At 33.8% G+C, this 23,958-nt stretch overlaps 3 protein-coding genes, 1 long non-coding RNA gene and 1 other non-coding gene across 5 annotated transcripts; 2 read left to right on the forward strand and 3 right to left on the reverse strand.

The window, feature by feature from the left end:
- Window positions 1-286: 286 nt before the first annotated feature.
- LOC110991361 lies at window positions 287-3,007 on the reverse strand. The gene is made up of 5 exons (XM_045634532.1): window positions 2,936-3,007; window positions 2,580-2,684; window positions 1,988-2,107; window positions 1,585-1,716; window positions 287-933 (listed from the first exon to the last, which is right to left on the reverse strand). The coding sequence occupies exons 2-5, from the start codon at window positions 2,661-2,663 to the stop codon at window positions 721-723; spliced, it is 549 nt and encodes a 182-aa protein (XP_045490488.1). The 5' UTR covers window positions 2,664-2,684; window positions 2,936-3,007; the 3' UTR covers window positions 287-720.
- A 1,065-nt stretch (window positions 3,008-4,072) lies between these two features.
- On the forward strand, window positions 4,073-23,954 carry LOC110991644 (dynein intermediate chain 2, ciliary). Its single transcript, XM_045634544.1, has 18 exons — window positions 4,073-4,106; window positions 5,489-5,550; window positions 8,018-8,131; window positions 8,867-9,071; window positions 9,214-9,339; window positions 9,452-9,568; window positions 10,030-10,160; window positions 10,569-10,703; window positions 11,078-11,207; window positions 12,518-12,685; window positions 12,906-13,049; window positions 13,742-13,851; window positions 13,936-14,113; window positions 17,094-17,322; window positions 17,852-17,951; window positions 18,418-18,551; window positions 19,850-19,943; window positions 23,812-23,954. The coding sequence occupies exons 1-18, from the start codon at window positions 4,073-4,075 to the stop codon at window positions 23,896-23,898; spliced, it is 2,298 nt and encodes a 765-aa protein (XP_045490500.1). The 3' UTR covers window positions 23,899-23,954.
- LOC123690678 (serine hydrolase-like protein) lies at window positions 14,195-16,991 on the reverse strand. The gene is made up of 3 exons (XM_045634531.1): window positions 16,532-16,991; window positions 15,690-15,900; window positions 14,195-15,514 (listed from the first exon to the last, which is right to left on the reverse strand). Exons 1-3 carry the CDS (start codon window positions 16,634-16,636, stop codon window positions 14,823-14,825), a joined length of 1,008 nt encoding a protein of 335 aa, XP_045490487.1. The 5' UTR covers window positions 16,637-16,991; the 3' UTR covers window positions 14,195-14,822.
- Trnat-ugu lies at window positions 19,270-19,342 on the forward strand. Its single transcript has one exon. It is a non-coding gene; the product is annotated as a tRNA-Thr (tRNA).
- On the reverse strand, window positions 20,377-23,015 carry LOC123690679. Its single transcript, XR_006751281.1, has 3 exons — window positions 22,535-23,015; window positions 20,975-21,273; window positions 20,377-20,427 (listed from the first exon to the last, which is right to left on the reverse strand). It is a non-coding gene; the product is annotated as an uncharacterized LOC123690679 (long non-coding RNA).
- Window positions 23,955-23,958: the final 4 nt, after the last annotated feature.

Consider the following 23,958-nt stretch of genomic DNA (forward strand, 5'->3'; position numbering starts at 1 on the left):
CATTTAATAAGATTTAACTATACTAACATTGAATACAGAAAAATACAATGATTAGAATATGTATCTATTAATGTTCCAAATTATTTATATTATTTAAAAAAATACGCTGAGGGAATACAACGATTCAGCCTTCAAGCGCGCCATCGTGCCTAAAGTTATATTGTAGAATTGTTTGATGATTTGCTTTTTTCTTAAAAAGAGTACCGAGTTTTTTACGCCGGCTTTTTCTCTCGGCCAACACCCTCTGTCTTCTTTGCCGATGAGTAGGAATGCCAACAGGCTCGAATTTAATGACGTGGAATAAGTGATACCATGATGATATTATGTTCCAAAATAAACGTTTTTTTTAATAAAGAATCGCGTAGCTTGTCGACTTTTTCAAATAGTTTGCTATTTTCTTGCTCAACTCCGAAATAGGTCATAGATAATTCTGCCAAGACCTTTCTGTGCAATGAATCCTCCACAAACTTAATTTATCTATTTCGTTTATTGACAAAACCTCCTTTCTTTATATCAATCATTACCATGAATTATAAACCTGGTAAATTTCAAGTATTTGCGAACTTATAAAATGACTAATTAGACTTTTAAACATTATGTAAATTAAGGAAGATCATCAATAGAACATATAAACTTAATTATAATGAGTTCTTATATCAGTTCTAACCAAGAAAGTATAAAAAATTGTATAAAAGATAACAATAAAATACATCTTGTAAGTTATTCATAATGATATAAGCAGCCGAAGCAAAGGAACTCTAACAGCCAATGGTATCGCTTTATCTTAGATTGCATCGGGATGACTAGTTCCAGAACTGAGCTGTCATCCTCGTCCGAAGCTGTCAGTTCCACCTCATAAAGCTGCGGCGAGTCGCGCCCGTCAGACTCATACGCAGTCCATTTTTCGTCTGACGGGTTAGCATTTGTCATTCTCTGAAAACGTATACCTTTTTTTATAATGCATTAAAACTTTTAATATATTTAAAATTCTACGTGCGTCAGATTTATTGAGTATAAATCTTTGGTCAAATTAGAGCAAATTAGAACAGCTTTAAAAGTTGCCTGGCGAACTTGAACCAAGGAAATATCGCGAATTGCAAATTGTATTAAATATTTCGCTTAACGTAGATAATTTTGGTGCATATATTTTATTTATTATTAAGTGTGTTTTTAATGGACAATGGAATAACCTGGTTTCAAAGTAAAAAAAACATTGTGCAGTTTGCCAGATAGTGTGATATGTATATAACACTGGCTAACAAATATATAAGTGATGTGTATATAAAAAATATGACAGAGCAATATTTATTTTTCGCTTCCTTTCAAAGTGGTGAAGACACAAATCCCACCACCCAGAACCTCTGATCCTACTGGGCTTGGTCTGTTATCATAAGTCTCAGACGGTTTCCTCACGATGTTCATTCAACGTAGGCAGAAGTGCTAATTGCGTACTTAGATATTCCAATTATAGAATAATTAGACAATTCCATTGGTACACCGTGACGTCTACAGGGATGGAAGTCACAAAAACCACTACGCAAATTTCTTTTGTTATAATTATGAAATCAGTATTCTTAATCTCACCATTTGCTCCTGAGACTTGAATGAGTCCATCAATGGACGATTCAAGTCACTTCCTTTAACTCCGTCGCCATAATTTTGCTTTCCGCCATTAACACCGCCCTTGGGATTTTTGCTTAGAAACGTCTTCTGGAACTAAAACGAAAATTTTTGTCACAATCATGAAATTGTTCTTGTGAAAAGAGCATATACATTTATGATGTATTTCCGAACCAATTCGAGTAAGGGTCCTTCAAGAAAAGAGCGTACCAATTTTGAAAGGCCTGCAACGCACTTGCGAGCCTATCACTTAACATAAGGTGAGCCTCCTGCCCTTAGTTTTTTTTATACAATCGGAGGCTATCGGACCATTATTATATATACCAAAATTAATTTGAAAGAAGCCAATAAGGCGTTCTATACTCACTTTCGAATTGTCTAATTCTTTAGAGGTTTCACCCAGTTTTTCATATGGAATGCTGCTCTTGTTGAAAATATTCTTGCTCTTGAACTTTACCTCCTCATGGTCCTTACTAAAGACAGCGTTCTGAAATTGAGTGTGAGTAATTTAAAATGTTGTTGAGCAGTGTTGGCCTAGTGGCTTCAGCGTGCGACTCTCATACCTGAGGTCATAGGTTCGATCCGGGGCTGTGCATCAATGGACTTTCTTTCTTCTTCTTTCTTCAGGAAACCGACATGTCTTAGACCCAAAAAGTCGAAGACGTGTGTCAGGCTCTGGAGGCTGATCACCTACTTGCCTCTTAGATTTAAAAATGATCATGAAACAGATTCAGAAATCTGAGGCTTAAAGAGGTTGTACCTCAGATTTCTGATTTTTTTTAATTTAAAATGTTATATGTATTTGAAAAAAAATAGGTTTTTTGGTACTTGACATAATAGTACTACATATCATTTAAGCTACCCTAAAGTAGTGGGTTCGATTGTGAACATAGCACCAATATTTTCTTTATACGTACCTACTTGCCCGTATGCTACAGTAAAACATTCTAAATTCCTACCATGATTGAATTCTTCCCCTCATCACTATCAATGCCACTGTCGTATGGGTCGCTAATACGGGGTATCAATGCCTTGTTACCCATTTTCACCACTATAGGATTTTCCTGAAATATATTTAAAGTTAATTTAGTCAATTTTCAAGCTGATCAAGGAAGAAAAACACATATAACAAAATACATCTAAACGATTTTTTTTTAAATCGAATGAAAAGTGAAACGTAGTTAACGCGTAGATAAATTTAATAAAGCTTTATTGCAATATTTTATCAATATCGATAAAAAATAAGTTCGCCTAATACGAAATAGCTCTGAACAAAAATCAATAGAGCATATTCAAATTTCTAATTTTAGATTACCTGGATGCACTGATGCAGGTCCTTGGACACGATGTATTGATAACACTGCTAGCTATGAAATATGGGCACACGTCAAACCTTCACGCAGTTTACAGATCTGGGAGCAGGCGCCCTCTGCGTTGCCATGGAAACAGGGTACTGCGCGCGCATTCGAAATCCTCCAATTGACAATTTAAAAGTCGGACGATTTAAAGGACGAAAAATATATTTTTAGTTAAAATAATGTTAATGTGCTGATTTAATTTACGTCTAACTTGGTATGGCGCCAAAAAAGGTACGAAATATCCATGGTATATCTAAAAAGAAATATTAATCATTGTAAAATTAAACAGTTACTGGAATTCTTATAGAACTTTAAATATTGTTTAAATGCACGTTTTTATTTTTTTTAATGTTGAAGGACATATACAATATTAATGTTATGTAACGTTTGGTAAGGCGAATAATAAAATTTATTGATTTAACTGCCGTTGCTAACTTGTAACGTATTACAAAATCATATCCCTGACGTACATACAAATTACAATTACTTTCATATTCTATTACTAAATATAGCCCACAATAGGTATTTAAAATAAGACCCTTTTCCGTATGAAAGAACATTCACTATTATAAATTCAGAAATTCACTAAAGCAATATATCATACTGCACTACATCTTAATTCCTACTCATTACTATTTGTTTTAATTTAATAAATCAGATTATTCTAAACCAAGTTTGGCGTGTACCCTTACAAGGCATTACCTTATGCTCCACTGATCATTATTTATAGGTAAGATTAAATTTTTTCAGAGACAAACTAAAGAGTTTCAAATATTTTTTAGTTAAACAGGTTAATTTATTTAAACAGGTTACAATTGTAACTATGAAAGCATAAAATATTTATTTTCATCATGGTTTTTTACATTGGCACGAAAGGGCGCTATATCAGATACATAATATGAGAACCTATCCAAACTGTACAATGGTCACACACACATATCTATAACCCAAATATTAAATAGGCATCATATTTCTTACATAACAACTTAAAACAAGCAAATCACAATGTTAAAATAACTTAGTTTTCAATATATTTTAACAAAGTAATTCTAGGATTGTACTAGCCGACTTCAGAGGAGAATTGTGTTTTGAAAATGTCAAAACCACGACTGCCAGACATTTGGCGGAGTAAGTCTTCAGAGAAATCTTTGGGATTGATTATAAAAAGGCTGCGTGTGAGTACAGTAAGTCGGAGGCTACGCTGTATATAACCTTGGCAAGCTGTGTCTGTCCGATGTCCTGGGTTATGGCTTTGTGTATTCATATTGGTTTTACCGTTGTACTAATAAATTAAACAATTAGATGTTAGATTATGTCGCACAGACTGAATGCCTCGGTAGTCGGGGCAACGAGGCCCAAATTATGGTCCAATTAAAATGAAGAAAAAAATCAGTCGAGTTTTTCAAGTAGGTATATTCGTTTACTAAATATATCCACAGAAAAGTTGTTTACTAATGTTTATTAGTCGGAATTTAAAATATTTTTTTACTATGTCTCTATTGTTACGACCGTCCTTTTGTTGAATCCCCGGAGCTTTAATCCCGGTTGGCCTCCCCTAAATCTGACCCTATTTTTACCTCCTGTGGCATGAATTATAAGTTTTTTTTTTCTATTAAGTATTCGGTTTTCAGGAAAAAACAGGAAAACACATGCTTACATGCTTCGTCTTTCTTTTTTCCTGTTTTATGTGAATTAAGTGTTAATCTCAAATTACATACCATTAGTGTAGCTTGTCATAAAAAGTGAAAAGTATTGTCGTATTTTAATATAAAACCATAAATAGTTCAAATTTAAAATGATTACACTGGTGAATAAACACTTTTAAAAGTAGCTAACATAGGAACTGAATTAAATAATAAAATTATTAGGATAGCATTGCTATTCTACTGTAAACACTATTCTGTTAACTTTATTAATAGAACAGCATTTCGTCAATAAATATAATCCTAAGAAAAATATAATAAACAAATAATAAATTTGTCAGCTTTCCGAGATTCCTGTTGATTAATAACAATCAAGTCTCTATCAAAATATGTTAAATATAATTTGGTATTAGTAATTCGTAAAAACCAGTATGGATATATAAGTCTTGTGTTTTCGTCTTGGCATGAAGTGTCTACTCTGCTTAACGCAAATTCAATATTGTGTGTGACCATTATCGTTATACGTAAGCAGTAATTTCCATGTCTTATTTGCTTTTTTATTAAATTGCATATAAATTCACACATTTAAAATTATTGGTGTTGGTTTGTGTTACAATAAATATCAAAGTAGGTTACGTAAAATGTATGAAAACAGCTAAAGCAAAATACCACGATCGTAAAAAATTTATAACCTGAATCATATTTCGTCTTTTATATCGCACAAAAAGTATGTATGGAAAATTCAGTACATGTCTAAACAAAAAGGACCGAGATTTTAGATAACTCAGTATTGCCCTTGTGGTTTGATCTCTAATGCCTGTGATCATGGTTTGACCGGCTGTGCACCAATGTGTTTTTCGTAGTAAGGAAACAAAAATCAAAAAGTTGATGGCGTCAGGCACAGACTGATCACGGAATATATCAAAAGAGTATGTATTAGAAAAATTGTCATACATATCACCACAGATTTGTTCAGTATTTTAAAAGTTTTCTTTCTTATACTAAAATAAACATATCGTGTAGAAGTTTTTGTGTACTATCCGATTGATTCTCCATTTAAAAAATGTATCCAAAATAGCTTTTTAATTGAATATTAAATAGGTTCTCATCTTTAGACCCTATGTGACTTACTTGATTTATTATCTTCTCTTACTACTTGTCCACAGTCCACAGTATTATGAAACCTTTTCCGGTCAACAAGCCCACGTTGTAATAGCCACCACACAAATTGGCAGGCATTTAGCCTCATTTCCTTGCGATCTATGGCTATTTAAGTGATTATCATATTTACTCCAATTGTGTTTGCAGCAAGATTTCCGCAGTAATTATTTTGAGCTGATTTTTAGAGCCAGCTATAATAATAATATTTATAGATAATTATTAGTCGTGAGTGAAATTAATAAAATGATCTACAAACAAAACGTTTCTTTACACAGTACCAGAACTTTTTCTTTGAAACTCGCTGTTATCCGAATACCACAAAATTCCAAATGCAGGTCGTTTTAAAGCTTAAATGGTGCGCAGCTAATACAGTCTTGTAAAGTTTGTTCTTCAGCGAAAGCGATTTATTTTTAACATGAAAAGCTATTGTTAAAAACGTCAATTTTAATATTTCTTAATATAATAATGATTGTATGTGATTTAAAAAAATATTGCTTTTAAATTTACATTTACTGGATGGATTTGGATACATACATGCTGTGTGCCTTCTGTACCATAAAAAATGTATTATGTATTAGTGTACACACGTAAGAAGTGATATGAACTTATTTTTCGAAAAATTATGTATTAAGTATATGCAACTTAACAGAAATTAATTAAATGAAGTTAAATTAGACAAAGTTTAACAAAAGGCTTTTATTATCAAATGCAAATAATGCAATTATTTCATTTTACCTTATTAATACTATAATTATTACAGAATTTCATTAATTGTAATACATATAATTATTAGTATCATTGTCATTATATGTTTTTGTTATTAATAGCTTGAGATTTCTTCGAATCAAGAGCGGTATACAAAAAAAATATGGCGCGTAACGAAAAACTGTGGCGCGTATCCGAAAAATGTGACCGTAATTTTTTTTCCAACGCCTATAAAGGAGTTTTACTTTAAATGCTTTGGTGGGTAACAAACCTACAAGGCGGTGGTAAATAGAACTGGCATAAATCGGTCTTGTCGTCTGTACAAGCTAATGCCAGACACCGGCACTAATTAGAATTCGATGACACGCTCACCGGAACTCCTTTTAACTCCATACCGATTATATGACTTACAGTTTTAAAATATAAACACATAATTTTTATTATGATTTATATTATTGAAAATTTAAGCAGAGCTGTGTTGGCTTCAGCGTGCCTCTCTTACCTGAGGTTCGATCCCCAGCTGTGCATGCATGGAGTTTCTATCTATGTGCGCATTTAACTTTCGGTAAAGGAAACCTTCGAGGAAACTGGCTTGCCTAAGACTTAAAAAGTCGAGGGCGACAGGCACAGAAGGCTGATCACCTACTTGCCTATTAGATTAGCAAATGATCAGGAAACCGATACATAAATCTAAGCCAGACCTAAAAATTTTGTTTATTTTTTTGATAATTTATATTACGGAGTTTCGTTGGTTTTTAAGGGATGTATCTCATCCTAAATGTACTATTCGCGTTTAAATTTATGTTATTAACGTACAAACTATACAAATTTAATGAGTTTAATTTGTTAAGAAGAGAGTTGCGAATGTCAATTTTAAATAGAAATCTTGGGGTGTCTGATAATGAACTAACACTTGCGATTCGAAATCAATGCAATGCAGTTTACCTCCAGGTTTAATTATTACCAAGAAGACTGCAGTTAAACCCATGTCCTTGTGTTTTGCGGTTATCTTAAACCATTTTTTTTCAGTCAAAATGCTGTCTGAGGAAGACAGTGACGTGAGTAGCGCTATATCGCACTTTGTTGCGTGTTCATGAATAACAATGCTTCCACGAATTTAAAAGTTATTAACCCATTTCAAATGCTTAAAGCACGCAATCGTTCTTAATAGTTTGTTTACGCTTGCTTTCACTAAGCTAAAAATGGCAGTTATATTTACAATCGGATTACATGATCACAACCAATAAACATGTAACATAAAATAATATGCAAATACAGAATTTACTCGTAAATCAAAGTGGTGCTTTAACGTTTAGAACGCAGCAGTCCTTATCAGCGATCCTACGTATTTGTGTTGGTTGATAAAAACAGCTTGATAATGTTGAAAGCTATGGTCAAACGTGCTTTGAAGTTGGATGATGAGACAGTGCTTCTAACTAGAGCGTTGCAGAAATTTGATGTGGGCGTGAATTTTTTATATTACGTATTAAATAGTGTTGCAATGAAGTTTATTTTATTTTTTCTATATAGCAGAGGGAAGCTACTAAGTCTCGCGGTAACATAGCAGAAGATGACGGAGCTTTGGACTGGCTAAAACCTCGGAGCTTGATAAAGCCTGATGATCAAGAAGAAGTACCAGATGCGGTTAGTAAGAAACATTTATTCGACGATATATTTCGGCAAGGGTTATATGGAGAATTTAAAATAGAAGTAAAAAATAATAACCTGATTTTGGATTGAGACCGTATCGCTTAACAGTGACATATATATGTCGCAGCCAACTAGCTTAATTATTCATTCAATTAACAACCTAGCCAGTTAAGCTAGTTTAACTAGCGGCCTGAAAGATGTTCAGTCAGTTGATCAAACAGCTAGGCAAATTACTTGAATCAATGACGTTTCATTACTTGCCTGGCCTGTGGACTGTTCATTTACATTTAATTCCACTTTCTGTCACTCTCACACTCACAACGAAACTCTTCACACTGTCAATATGGCGTCGGCAAACCACAACTTTGATGGTGTTTTCCAAAGTTTATTGTTCCAAAATTGAATAACAACTAATACAATGAAAGAGTGTTGTGACAATAATAATGTGAATTTAACTAAAGCAATTTAATTTTAAAAGATATATTTTTTATGTCACATGTTTCATATTTTTTATTTCTGTCAAATAAAGATTCTATCGTACGAATGGCCTAATTACCAGCTAGTTTATTTAACAAACGCTACGGCTTAATATCTTTCAGTCCGCTAGTTAAGCGGAACCGTTTAGTTAAAAGGCTAGGCTGTTTATTGAACGGCTAATTAAGCTATTTTGGTGCGACTTATAAACTAACATGAATCGTTTAGCCATTAATAAGAATTCGCTTATCACAGGATCTTGAAGAGGAGGTTGGAAGAGTTCTAACGACTATTAACCCTCAATGGGTAATTGATGAAGTAGCATATCATTACGGGCTAAACAAATTTGTTTTGAAACCTAAACCAACGTTTGGAAAGGCATACCCTTTATACATATATCAAGGAACGGCAATCCGCAAAGATTCTGAAGAAGCAAAAGCTCAAATTGCAGCTGGCTATGGTAAGATTACCTCTAGACTTATTTTATATAATCTTAAAGTTACAAAATTAGCAGTAACGTAACGTTTTATATTTTCGGTGTCGGAATAATACAATTTTGCTTATAGATTAAATCATTTATGATTAGTTTCAATTAATTTTAGGCATGGTCGGTTTCGATGATGCTGGTCCTAAGCGTGCTAAGGTGAAGAAATCAGCAGCTGAGGAAGAAGAAGAGGAGGAACCAGAACCCGAACCTCAACCACCACCAGAAGAAGCAAAACCAGAGGGTACGCTTTAAACAAATAAGTTTTTGTTTAAATATTGCCTCATAAGCAAAGACCTAACACTTTCCACCTGATGAATTTGGCCTTCTAGTTAAAACGTAAAATATTTTTTTAGAGGATGTTGTTCAAGAGGAGGAAAAGCCGGAAGCTCCACCAGAGGATGTTCAAGGACAAACAGAAGCCGCTGATGAGGAAGCAGAAATGGTTGGAGAAGAGGCTGCCGCTGAAGAAAGTACGTATTTTTAATATAATGCTGGATTTTTTACGATTCTAATTTCAGTATGATAAACACGTTAATGTTGAACCTAAATATAGCTTTTATTCTAAGTACATTGAAATATTAAAACTTGCAGCGGTCAAAAACAGAATAGTAGCAATGACACTTAGTAGTGATAGACGCACCTATTATACTAAAATTAAAAAATCTTCGTCTTTATTGTTAATAAATATCTACTTTTAATTATTTTCCGCCGTGATAAGATTAAGATAAGTAATTTAATTTTTTACGTTATATTATGATGATTATATTACGTTACGGCCTCGCCTTCGACGAGAGTACGACACCTATTGGATACTAAGAATAAAGCCATATTAGCATCATCTATTACCGCGAATTTGGTAATATATCTTACAAATATTTTAAATTTGTCTATATTTTTCTTATGCATCATTTATTCATTTTCTCTTTTGCAGAGGAGGATAAACTGGATGGCGGAGAGCCAATTGTGGAAGATGTTATCGAAATCAAACCCAGAGTCAAAAAACTTGCGAATCAATTCAACTTTTGTGAAAGAGCAGCGCTCACTTACAACAATCCTAGACGAGTGAGTGTCTCAATGATCAAATTTAAAAATGCCGTTCTAATTAGAACAGAGTATTATAAATACAGTAAGTTAAAAAATAAGTGTGTATGTAGACGAACAAGGTTTGGTGGTCTTTTTTTAATTATATATGCCATGAGTTCATGCCCCGATACGTACTTTCACTGTTATTTACACATTAGCAAGCCTCAGTTGGATAGGGAAAATAAGTAATACGTAAGTATTGTTAACAGACCGGAACATTGCCACAAGGCTCGCAAGTGCGTTGCCAATCTTCTTTCTTGAAGGAGCCCAAGTCAAATTAGTTACGAAATACTTTAGTGGGTATTTGCTTCCACGTAGCGGTGTTAAAAAACTGCTATAAAACGCTTAATGTATTAAGTGTTCGAATGTAATGTTCTATTTCTTTAGTCTGTTGATACTCAAACAATTCCACCACCCCGAGCGAACTACGGATCAACTTGCCTCCAGTCCATCATATTTGACTTCTATCAAGAGGATTATGCGAGGAAACTGCGCGAGAAAGAGGATGAGAAACCTAAAAGAGTTAGTACACCTATGTATATGAAAGTTAAATTACATGTATTTATGAAGGTTACTTTTGTATACTATCTTATATCTTTAAGCAAGCAATATATATATATATAAATTTCATGAAAATCTATATATCTATAAATCTATATATAGATTTTCATGAAATTTAGTATACGGGGGATTTCGGGGGCGTAAATCGATCTAGCTATTCGCTTAGCTTAGCTATATAGTCATTTTATTTGTGTTTTATCAACTTAAACATTAACTTTTACTAAATTTTATCATTTATGAAAGCTAAAATTTAAAAAAAATAGTTTAATTAGAATGATTGAATTTTTAAATGGAATAATGATTGAATTTTTAAATTAGTCGATTTTCGTATTAAGTTGCGCAAGAAAGCAGCGAAACACGCGAAATCTGAACAACAAATTCACGACGAGAAACTTGCTCAGCGGATTCGAGAGGCTTGGACCGTTCTGGAGAGGCTGGTTAACCAAAATATCTTTGATGATATCGGTAAGGATAATTTATTTTTAGTAATTCATTTTAAAACCTATTCATGATTTCACAGGACATTTACGGGAATGTGAAGAAATTTGATTAAAATGATATTTACTATAATCATCCTAATGTTTGTTTTATTTATGGTGAATTTCAAATAAAACAGCCGACAACTTTCATTTATTTATTTGGTATGAACAATTTTAAATAAAACAAATAAGAAATACTCAATGGGTGGCTATTGAGCAAGCTCTTTCTTGGAATTGATATATTTATCTATTTGTTTATTACAAATAAAGTACATATAATATTAAACACATAATATACTACTACTGTACTGAATTCACTCTGCGAACATATATCGATAGTGTCGGAGACAGCATTTAGGCGCAAGTAGTAGCAACGTCTTCGATAACGGAGATCTGTGCAACGGACTGGTTCTTGCCCTTGGTATCGCATATAACCTAAGCTTTCGACATGCCACTCATCCCATAAGTACGGGGTACCCACACTTGGGTTGCATAAGACGTTCAGTTTATATTAGGCCAACTTTAAGCTTCGTCTGGTTTCCAATTTATTATACCCCACATCCCCAATACGAATTGGTAGAGTCTATTATAAAGGTAAACTTATTCAGTATGCGCTTCATCATAAGGTAGTATTTAACTGCATGCGGAGCCCAGACGAGTAACTCTAAGATACTTCTAACCAGAGCGTTGTGCAAGCTTGAGATGGCTTTAATATTACTGAACGAACAAATTCCATTCTTGCGTATGCTTTCTTGATAATGTCCACTACATGATCTCCGAAACTCAGTTGGGCATCCACGGGTACTCCTAGCTCCCTCACTAACGTTTCCTACTTCAGAATCACCCCTGACGCGTTTACTCATAATGACGAGGTAATTTGGCAATTAGGTAAATCGTTCAACATTGAAACTGCAATGGCCCTAGATTGCTGCCCTGACTCACGCCTAATATACAGATATATCCTCTAATCACCACAACCGAAGCAACTACGTCTAGACTTTTTGAAATTATGTCATTTAAATTGAGAGAACGCAAAAAACGCGTGCGTACTGAAGGGATTACCTATGACGTATATATATTGATTGATTTTGCTAGTAAATAGTACAATTCTCGTTCTGATCTTGATCATCTAAAGCAGTAGAATGTATCACTACTGTAGTTTTATTAAAATTATTAAATTTATCGAGTTCCGGATGGTTAATTAAACCTATAATACACTTACATTCATTTCTAAGAGTGTACGATATAATATAATATCCCTCTTATTATTACTATATACACATACAAAATTAACAGCCCAAGACTATCGCTACTGGGACGACCCATCAGACGATTTCCGTGAAGGTATGGGGTCGCTTCTTCCACTCTGGAAGTTTCAGTTTGAGCCAATGAGGAGTCATGCGGTGTGCGAAGTACAATGGAATCCACATTATCAAGATCTTTTCGCTGTTGCTTATGGCTCTTGTAAGTAAATAGTAGAAAAAAGTAAGTAATAGATAAGTCGATACGGAATTATAATTAATGCTTCAATACCTTTCTTCTTTGTATATTGTTAAACAATCAAATATTTGTACACGTGCGTAAGATTATCAAGGACACAAAATAAATCTTATAATAAGAAATGTCATTACACTGGATGTTATATATCTCTCGCTAAAAAGTATAGTAAACAATATAATTACAGTGGATTTTACAAACCAGCAAAAGAACGGTTGCCTTTGCCTGTTCAGCATTAAGAATCCCGCTTATCCGGAATACTCGGTAATAACCGAGTCTCCGATTATATGCCTCGATGTCTATAAGGAAACACCCTACCTGATATGTGTTGGTACGTAGTATAATAATATACCCATATATTGAAAATTTCTTGCAACTATTTTATAATTTTCTATGAATATAATTTATTATATATAAAATCAGAAAATATATCTCAAGTAATATTAGTTTGCACCTTTACATAATTACCTCATATTATTTAATTTAACTATTATTTTATATACTTAACTTAAATATTTTTATATAATTGATTATTCAATTATATAAAGTTTAATTAAATAGCTTAAGTATAATTAATTAAGATTTTACAAATGATAAGTCTTCTTCCGGTAAACGTTACTTTCAAAGTATTACTTTAAATCTTGTCATCAGATAGGATTTATCTCTCTAACCATATTCCTTTATAGGCAAGTTGGTGATCAACCTTCTATGTCACCTGAGCTGATCTCCTTACAATATTTACTTCAACACATTTGCAAATGAACAGTCTTTGCCTAGTGGCTTCTGCGTGCGACTCTCATCTCTGAGATCATAGCTTTGATCCCTGGCTGTGCACCAATAGACTTTCTTTATATGTTCGCATTTAACATTTATTCGACTGCGTGTGTCAGTTGCAGGGAATGATCACCTACTTCCCTATTAGATTGACAAATAATCATGAAACAAACTAAACTGAGGATAGACCAAAAAGTTTGTAGTGTCACTGTTTTTTTTTCTTTTTTTTTTAATTATACAATTATTCAGGCCAATACGATGGTAACGTTTGCGTCTACAACGCACAACTTACCCTGGAGTCTTCGTATCAGTACAAATCCGATTCTGTGAGAGACAAACATAGCAATATTGTGTGGGAGGTAAGTTTCCATCTAATAAATATGCATATTAGACAGAAGACTTAGTAGACTTTTAATTTTATCAAATACTACGATGATATTTAGATTCGTTGGGGAGCCCGTTTAATAGATGGTGAAGCCTCTTTTTTCTCTATTTCTGGAGACGGACGAGTTGTCCAATGGGCAGTGATGCCGGGAGAATTACAAGCCACTACCATTATCACGCTTAAGTCCGATATTCCACCACTACCTGGACCTGATGGGACTTTGCTCACAGTAAACAGTGAGTAATCGGAAATTATTTATTATTTACAGGAGGAATGAAGTAAAATATAACATCCGTAAAGAAAGAAAACTTGCATTTATAGAATTTATTTCTTTTTTTTGACAAAAGACTTTTACATGTGCAAATGCATATTAACAGCTCTTTCCACGAAATCGTTAATGTGTCATGAAAACAATTATATAATATGTCGTATTTTATAGTATGTCTAAGGCCTCGTTTTTGTTTTAAGTTAATCTGAAATTAAAGAGTAATATGTATACATATATATAAATTATTCATAAATAGGAAGTAGTATTTAACTATGTTATTACTCATAATTGTGTTGTCTTTAAACTAACAATGGAACTTCAACTATTTTTTTAGGTGCATAATTATTTTTTTCACCGATCAATCTCCTTCGTGCCGTCTCCATCTACACAACACTGGCGAAGTGCCTTGTGCCCAGTTGGCACAAATAAAAGCCATTAAAAAAAAAGTTAATCTGCATCAGATTAACTTAAAACAAAAACGAGTTCACCCCCATCATAAAGTCCCACATTTGATTTTAAATAAATAACTCTAATACTAAACTATATTAATATTACGATATAATCTACCTACACTTTAACGACATTCCGTGCATGCATCGTAAATTTTAACGCGAAACCGCTATCATTTCGCTGTAAATATTTTAATTTCTTAACATTTAAGTTAACAATATAAATATTCATTCCTGAATAATCTTATGTTTTCTGAAGAAATCTACGATTATCGGCGCCAGTCTCTCTGGGTTATTGATATGGACATGATGGCTACCTCCAACAGTGTGGCTTTCGTAATAAGGGTTATTATTTTCTAGTATTTCTCTAACCCTCAAACAGTGTTCGTCAGATAATTTATACGACGAGTTAGCTGCCTTTATATACAACAACGGAAACGAGAGACGACTGAACAACGTCTCTAGAAACTTTATATTTGGCGGCTTCATAGATAGATATTTTAAACGGATATCTCTCGTATAACAAAACTTGCTTAGGTCCCGTTTAGAAGGCCTTATAGCTCGTTGTGTTAAATAGTGCATATTTTGTTTATCAACAGATTTATTCATCGCAATATATAATTTATAAGTTAGCTCCTCCATCGTACTTTCCGGTGGCTCGTTGTTGAGAGCATGTTGACTCATTTGAGATTTCTCTAACGCTTTAGGCAGATATTTTAGAAAGTGATCAATATCATGATCCTCATATACAAGATTTTCAATGGCTATGAAAAAGTCGACGTTTTTAGGGTACAACCCAGCATATCTCAGACCTGCGACCGATCCCAATGAGTGACCCAGTATAGAAAACTTGTCCCATTTGAAATAATTCTTTAACTCTATTATATATTGTACAACGTCCCAGGTATCTTGTAAGGCACCTGTAAAAACAAGCAGTTTAAAACTGACAGTACTATATAAAAATTATTATCTATTAATTTCTACCTGCTGAAATGTTTATTTTGTTATCTTGGTCTTAATACAAAAAAAAAACATTGAGTTCAATACAAAAACGAAGTTAATTATATCTGACTGCGTTAAATGATGACAAGGTACCTGGTGCTATCCATGATGAAAACCCGTGTCCTGGTAAATCAATAGCCAATATAGGCTTTTTATCACAGAGCATGGGTGCTAAGGGGTCCCATACTCCGCAGTTATCCTGCCACCCATGTAAAGCAAGTATAGGTTGTTGCTGATCGTTACCCCATAGTTTACCTGCTATATGACCCCCGGGTATTGGTATTTTGATTTCTTTTACAGATACCTGAAAAAAACGGTAATATTGTTAAAATTGTTAAGATATAGCATTTAAGTCACCGCCGTTGAACTTATCAACATATGGCGACAAAAGTCTTGAGTCCATGCGAAGGTGTTTTTGGTTGTCGGTTAAAGTATGGGGAATCCATCTGGTACAAAGCTTCATGATGCCTAAATGTTCGTGTAATATTTTTTTAACTTGACTCATACCAATGCTGATAGTTCACTTTACGTTCCTCTATCATGCGTCTGATGTTATATTCAGTAGTCGCTGTTAAAGAATGTCGCGGTTCATCATTGAGATAAGTCCACGCTTAAACTCGTGAAACCAATTGTAAATACTGGCACGAGATAAGGCTTCATTAAGAAATACTAATCGCAGCCTAACATAGCTTTGTTGTTGAGTAAGCCCACGAAAGTCAATAATAAATTATTCACCGAAAATTTTCTCGTGTTAGGTTCATTTTCACGTGTAACAAAAGTTTTACAAAAACAAATGACAAATGTATGCAATATACTACATTAGATTACCAAAGAGTTCTAAAATTGAAATTCAAAAAAGTTTTTATTAGCAATGTTTCTAACTGGCCAGTTCTAAACCTTTTCATTGTATTACTAATGTATTTAAATTTACTTACCTTTGAATGCAATCCATTACATTGAGACTTTCCTAATAAAACAAATAAAGGTTCCGTAAATTTGCCCTTATTATTTAAAATCACTTTTGTCATTATCTTAGCCATATTATTTTGACTAAATATACATAATAATTTATGTAATCGAAAAATTCCTAACGAAATTATCGAACGTTTACAGCTTCTATAGTACGCTTCAAACTAAAGCACTTTCCACATTAGAATATTAATGACAGCGTTACGTTAGTAGTAGGTACTGATTATTTTTAATATTAAAAATAATGTACGTTAAAAATTAATTCCTCCATAAAACCAACAATGACTGAATTCCAGAATATATCACTCGGACAAATATCACATCACAATAATTTATGTAAAAACGCTAAGTTATATTGTATGTCGTTATTACTCCAGCGTCCATGACAAACTATCAATTATTATACATAGTAAGTAATCTAACCTCAGGTATTTTACGTGTACGAAGGTGAGGTTGGTAGGTAAAAAAAATACATTTAAATGTACTTATTTATTTATTATTATATATATTTTATCCTATTGCTTAAAGGTTGTGGCAGCTGTATATGCTTTCACCCAGAAAAATCGGATATCTTCATGGTCGGAACAGAAGATGGGATGATTCACACATGTTCGTTGAAATATAACAGGAATTATGTCCGATCAGTACAAGGGCATCATATGCCCGTTTATAGAATTCATTACAACTACTTTAATAACAGTATTTACGCGTCATGCTCTGGTGACTGGAGAGTTAAGATATGGGAAGATGGACGCGAGTGAGTGGCTTTATATTTTACGGAATTTATAATTAGGAATAGTGTGAAACGTGTAGGTTTTGTGTCAAATTCCTTAATATTTACTTAATAATAATGTAAACTATAAAGTAATCTGACAAAACTGTTACTTTGATAACTTCTTCTAGAATTAATTCTAGTTTTAAATACTAGGCATTACCTTACATATGAAAATTACGTTTTGTAGTATTGGCCACTTCGACCTTCGACTTCGACGAACCAAAGAGGACATATTTGAGTTCTACAACAATACCAATTCTTAGGAATTCGTTAGGAATTTCGTCTACATATTTGTTTTTCGAAAACCATGATTCATTTTTGCGTTTTATTTTTTTTTCTTTGTTAATATCTCTATTTATGAAATGGAAAACATTAAATATCGTGATTTTTACGATAAATAGTTTTCTCTATACGTACTTTATATAATTTTACTGTATCCAAATATAATGTAAAAATTATATAAAAAGGTACGAATAGTCTTCAAGTATTTATAAATTTTGTAAAATTTCAGTGAACCACTATTCATGTTTGAGCTAGGCTCGTCTGTGGGAGACGTGAAATGGGCGCCTTATTCCAGCACAGTGTTTGCGGCTTGCACGGCTGATGGAAGGGTACTGCAAAACAAATATTCTTTATTAAAAACAACTGCTTGAAAGTCATACGTTAGGTTACTCCTTGTACTATTTTTGTGTTTTAAAATCATTTTGAGCTATTTAATTTATAAGCTTATGTAAAATTTCTGCCGCCTCCAACTCTAAGCTGATAAACAACTGAAACAACTGAACGGATCTTAAAATATTGTAAAAAGCATCTAGATAAAATCAGCTTTATTCATTTGAGAGCTACCATGCTACAGATACACGTCACGTAAAAAAGCTAGTGGCGCAATGTAATAAAACGATTTCAATTTTTTTTTTATTTTTACATTTACGGCCCGAATGTGAATAAATATCGAGCAGTTTGTATTCCATATTTGGCCTTTAAGTCAGATATATTAAACATACAAAAAATTCAATTTTAGTGATAATAATCTACGTAATTATAATTAATTTTCATTGCGTAATAACCATTATACAGGTCTACGTTTATGACCTGAATGTGAATAAATATCGGCCGATTTGTGTGCAAGCTGTGGTCTCTAAGAAAACCAAGAAATTAACCAGGATCGATTTTAACTCCCGACTACCAATCATCGTTTGTGGGGACACCAAGTACGTAGATGTTTTTTTTTATTATTTAAGGTTAAACAAAATCACATCTATATGAGATTCACGGAAACGATAAAAGAAAGGATAGACTTCAGAGTATATTTATAGGAAGAAAAAAACAATAGAAGACGAAAAATTACATAAAAATCTAAATAGCACTGCTCTTGCATACATACATTTAATTTTATCACCAACTCTCTTCATAGTGAGTCGTTATTTCAACCACAAGTGTTCCGATGCTGACAGGGACTTTAAGGAGATTGTCTTCGAAGAGCAAAGAGTTCTTGGCCGTAATATAATCCCAATATGAGATATAGTTAGCGTATAAGTGACATAAAAATAAGATAAAAAACTATTTGCGCGATTTTTTCTTTTTCATACATACCTAATATTTATATGGCACTAATCCATGGTGGCTCTTACAACTTTGTTTTAGTTTATAGAAGAAAGATCATTTGATCCATTTAAAGTTGTAGTTTTACGGTTGTCTGCAGTTTTCTTATAAATATTTTTATATTATTCATTTCTTACAATATTAAAGATAGGGATTAGTTTTGTTATAAAGTTAAATTAATAATGTGCCACAGCATCGCTTCAAAGGACATGTCGATAATATAATGTAATAATTTACGCACAAGAAGTTAATGATATAAATTAGATATCAGATGTATGTAAAAACAGGTAATAGATACAATAATAATATTTCGATTATGCCAGTATCGCCTCCATAGCTCAGGGGTTAGAGCACTGGTCTTGTAAACCAGGGGTCGAGAGTTCAAATCTCTCTGGAGGCATAGTGACTTTTTTATTTTTTTATTCAATCCGAAAAATTTACTAGGTAGATTATTAGTAAATTTTCGTGACAATATAATATTATATTTGTTTATTTGAGTTAATATTATTTCAAGATTGATACATAAAATTGTATCGTGATTGTATGTAGATATTGGCTCAAAAGTTCAATTGTATTTATTTCATCTAGTACAAAAATAATGGAGCTTTGAGTACGATCTCCTCCTATACCTACTGAAATACAGACCTGGTAGTGCTTATAAAATAACGCATTAAGTTTAAAGCTAGGGTACTAGGTTATGTCATCCTATCTTTGAGCGTCCACCACAAGTCTAAAAAGTAAAAAAAACCTGGGAAAAATCTAAAAAAAATATATGTATTTTCTTGTTAGTTAGTAGTTTTTTTTAGTTATAGTTATTTTTCTAAGGTGACATAACCAGCCGTCTCTAAGGCTTAAATGCTTACAAAAAAATACGCATTCATAATAATCAATTGTCATACATTTGCAGAGGTACTTGCCACGTTGTGAAATTGTCCCCCAACTTAAGAGTAATGTGCAAACCACCTAAGAAGGCCCAGAACGTAGACCAGCGAACTTTACAGGTAAGATTCCTAACAAATAAATTATAAAAATAAATAAATACGTAAATACAAAAACTGACACGTGCTGAATCAAGAATTAATAGTAATCTTATCTGTATAATATATAAATATTTGGGGTTAATGTGCATATAATATAGTTAGAAATTAACAAATAAAATTACTAAAAATAACCAAATTAAATTACACGAAATTAACCACAAATTTAACAACAATAGTAACGTCCTATATCTAGTGCGAGCGTCGAAGAAGTGCGCCCGACCATACAGCGCGCCGTGCTTATATAGCCTGAAAACCAGTTTAGTCCAGTATACCCCACTGCTACACGTCACTTGACTTTTTACAGCTTATTCGGCCTCTCCTGACGACGGTGCGTCCTCGCCCGTGTGATGATAGGCAGGTTGGCATGTTGAAACTTGACCTGCTGATGACTCTTGTATCACGTGCGGTGGTTGTGGTGAAGGACTATCGTCATCATCAGCGCCACCTAAAAATTACATCATTTTTGTTATTATAACGTTAAATTAACATAACTTCATCGAAAGTAAGAGCGCATCCATTACTTTCGACACAACATTAGTTCATTTTTTTTTTTTATTTTTTTTTTACATAGCAAGAGCGTCTCCATTGCTATCAACAGTAAGAGCGACTCCATTACTGTACATCACACTAAGCAAGAGCGACTCCATTGCTTTAACAGTAAGAGCGACTCCATTACTGTACATCACACTAAGCAAGAGCGACTCCATTGCTTTAACAGTAAGAGCGACTCCATTACTGTACATCACACTAAGCAAGAGCGACTCCATTGCTTTAACAGTAAGAGCGACTCCATTACTGTACATCACACTAAGCAAGAGCGACTCCATTGCTTTTGATAGTAAGAGCGACTCCATTACTATCACACAAGACTCCCGCAGGTCTTTACCAAAATAGTTACTACCTATATGATAAGCAGTTCTAATAAAATGACAGTTTTCACAAACATTTATCAACATACATAAGTTTTGAAAAGGCAAGTAAAAATTACTTACTCTCAAAGAATGCGGCACACACATCAGGGGTCCATTCCCCGCGCCAGAGCAACATGTATTCCGCGGCAGCTTTACCATAAGAACCAGCGACTAATTTTAGTTCATATCTATCCTGCGACAACGTCGCTAAAACCACATATGGTCCGCGCATACAGGAGTCTAGCTTACCAACAGCTTGGCACAAATGCAAAATCGCCGCCATTGAAATGCACACCCTTGCGAGTCAACCTCGCAATGCACGATGTCTTCATATCTTGACCATTGCTAATGACTCGGCATAGATACTCGATCTCCGTAGTCTGAAAGTTACATTTTTTTTTTAATTAATGAAAAAGCCTGCCTGGGTCCCTTACCCTTACCCCCATCTCTGACACATCATGTAATGTACCTAAACCCTCTTCTATTGTTTTACTAGGTAATAATACGTCATATACACAATTACAACACACAAGGGCTCTGCCTAATCTATGTAAAATCGTAACGTATTTACTCATAATGACCCTCAGGTGTTACGAATCTCGGGAGTGGTGTCGATTTTTTTATTTAATTTTATCTGGTGAAAGCCAGTAGCCATATCAAGGTAAATATAATAGGTAGCTTTACCTAGCCAAACAATATGGTCCTCAATTAACGGAAGCGGGTATTTTAACTGTCTTTGAGTTTTAAGTTTAAAGTCGACACAAAGCCTATCTGAATCGCTTTTTTTCTTTACAAATCTCTATCTCTAATTATTTATTGATTTAACACATCTTTTATGATATCTCTAACGCGTAATTTTTCATCACACGACATTTTATAAGGGCGGTAAACTATAACTAATTTAGCCTACCGCTCGACTCGGAACGCTGTCGAACAAAACAGTCCTCCGTTTTATGTCCTACCTTCTTACAAAATGTGCAAATAATTTTGATATTAGAAAACTGCCTTTTTTCTAAACTTGAATTGTTTGTAGATTGAGTCTCTGGTGCGGTTTCATACTTAGTTTTTTTTTTAGGACACAAAATTTGTATATGACCAATTTCCCTACATGAAACATGAACAGTTAATATTAGACTGAAAATTATCTCGTTTTCCGAAATTATCTCGCAAATTTGGCCTTTTAACGTGATTTTGTATTATAGAGCGCGGTTCTAGGGGCTTGGTATATAATGAGAGGAATTTAACTAAGCCTTCCCATGATAAATTAGCACAAGTCGCGGCGGCGCGAACTTGTGGGTCCTTAATACCCCGAATAACTACTGCGACAATTAACTTTTCACTCATTCCTCGTATAACACGCAATACATGAGATAACTATCAGAGTCTGTTGTCATTACGTCGAATAAAATATTTGCTAAGTCGCTACGGAAAAAGCTATTTAAATTCTCTCAACTATGATCATTACTAAGCCACTCATTTAGCCACACTTTAGCATCCCCTTTCAAACAGTATCCAATCAGAGATACACACTCACGGTCATCCCAATAATTAGACAACCGCGCAGTCTTCCTGCTCACACCATATATCGAAATATTTGAAAGACGGATCAAAATTAGAAATATAAATGGAGTTAGATCTTACCAGAATTGTGCTCAACGCACTTACTAGTTTGTCGGTCACCTGATTAAGTACCAGATCAGTGCTTGACTCGCATGCGCTGCTTGAACTTGGCACCGGAGCGTTCTCAGTACCATTGTGCGAACCGTCAGTACCAGGTGGTAACGAGTGTCACTTAAGGAAGAAAGCAGCAAATCCGATGGTGTTGCGCATGTCGGTGCAAAGGCCCGATCCCCTCGCGGTGGTGTTGCTGAGCACTGTTGTGGTGACACCACTGGTGGACATAGCTCAGTCGCTTGCGTCGGTTGACGGTTTAATATCGACTGTAACGTTTCTTCAAGCCCAGAGACGGGCACACCGTCATTTTTTTACGTGTTCACCGCCTACCCTCCATTATTTTTATTAAACGTATAACACTCGCGTTTCAAACTGACTAAAATAAAACCACGTGGGCGTTAATTTAAACTAATCAGAAATGAGAACGAATCCCACTACTGAAGTTAGAAATTAACAAATAAAATTACTAAAAATAACCAAATTAAATTACACGAAATTAACCACAAATTTAACAACAATAGTAACGTCCTATATCTAGTGCGAGCGTCGAAGAAGTGCGCCCGACCATACAGCGCGCCGTGCTTATATAGCCTGAAAACCAGTTTAGTCCAGTATACCCCACTGCTACACGTCACTTGACTTTTTACAGCTTATTATATTGTATCTTTATTACATTCAGATATTTTTTCTAAGATTTATAAATGCTATTAACATTATCAAAGTACTATTTGAAGCCGTTTGTCAGTACAAGGTCATCCCTCCAACTTCAATAGCGATTCCAAGTCTATTCCGCAACGATTTTCTACATAATTTTAAGTATGCCACATCCAGTACTTACCAAGATGAATAGTATTTTTTTTATAGAACAGGGGGCAAAAGGGCAGGAGGCTCACCTGATGTTAAGTGATACCGCCGCCCATGGACACTCTCAATGCCAGGGCTCGCGAGTGCATATGTGTATGAGATAACTACATCATAATTGGTTTTTGTCGTTAGATGACGTAGGGAGATGAATAGGTGAACCGCATTAAGTAATTTTCTCTCACAAAAAGTTTTATATTTGAAACCTTACATTTAATACATTCCGTATATAAACTCACATCAGCATTTAGAATTTCGTTTCTACAAATTTATGTGTTGTTTTTTAAGTTTATGTAGTAAGTTATATTTTGTTTTCATGAATCAATAAACATGATAAACATTATCCTAGGTTGTATGTTAATAGAATATTCTATATTTTTTAGATCATGAAGTTGGACAAATTGTTAAGCTTGGTGCGCGATCCGCCATTCCAAACTGGTGTAGTCGACGAGAAATTTGAAGACGATTGAATTTATTAGTGTTTTACTGTTATTTAGTTTTTAATATTCACTTATTATATACAAAATAAA

This window comes from Pieris rapae, chromosome 3, assembly GCF_905147795.1.
Source record: "Pieris rapae chromosome 3, ilPieRapa1.1, whole genome shotgun sequence".
NCBI classification, from domain to species: Eukaryota; Metazoa; Arthropoda; class Insecta; order Lepidoptera; family Pieridae; genus Pieris; species Pieris rapae.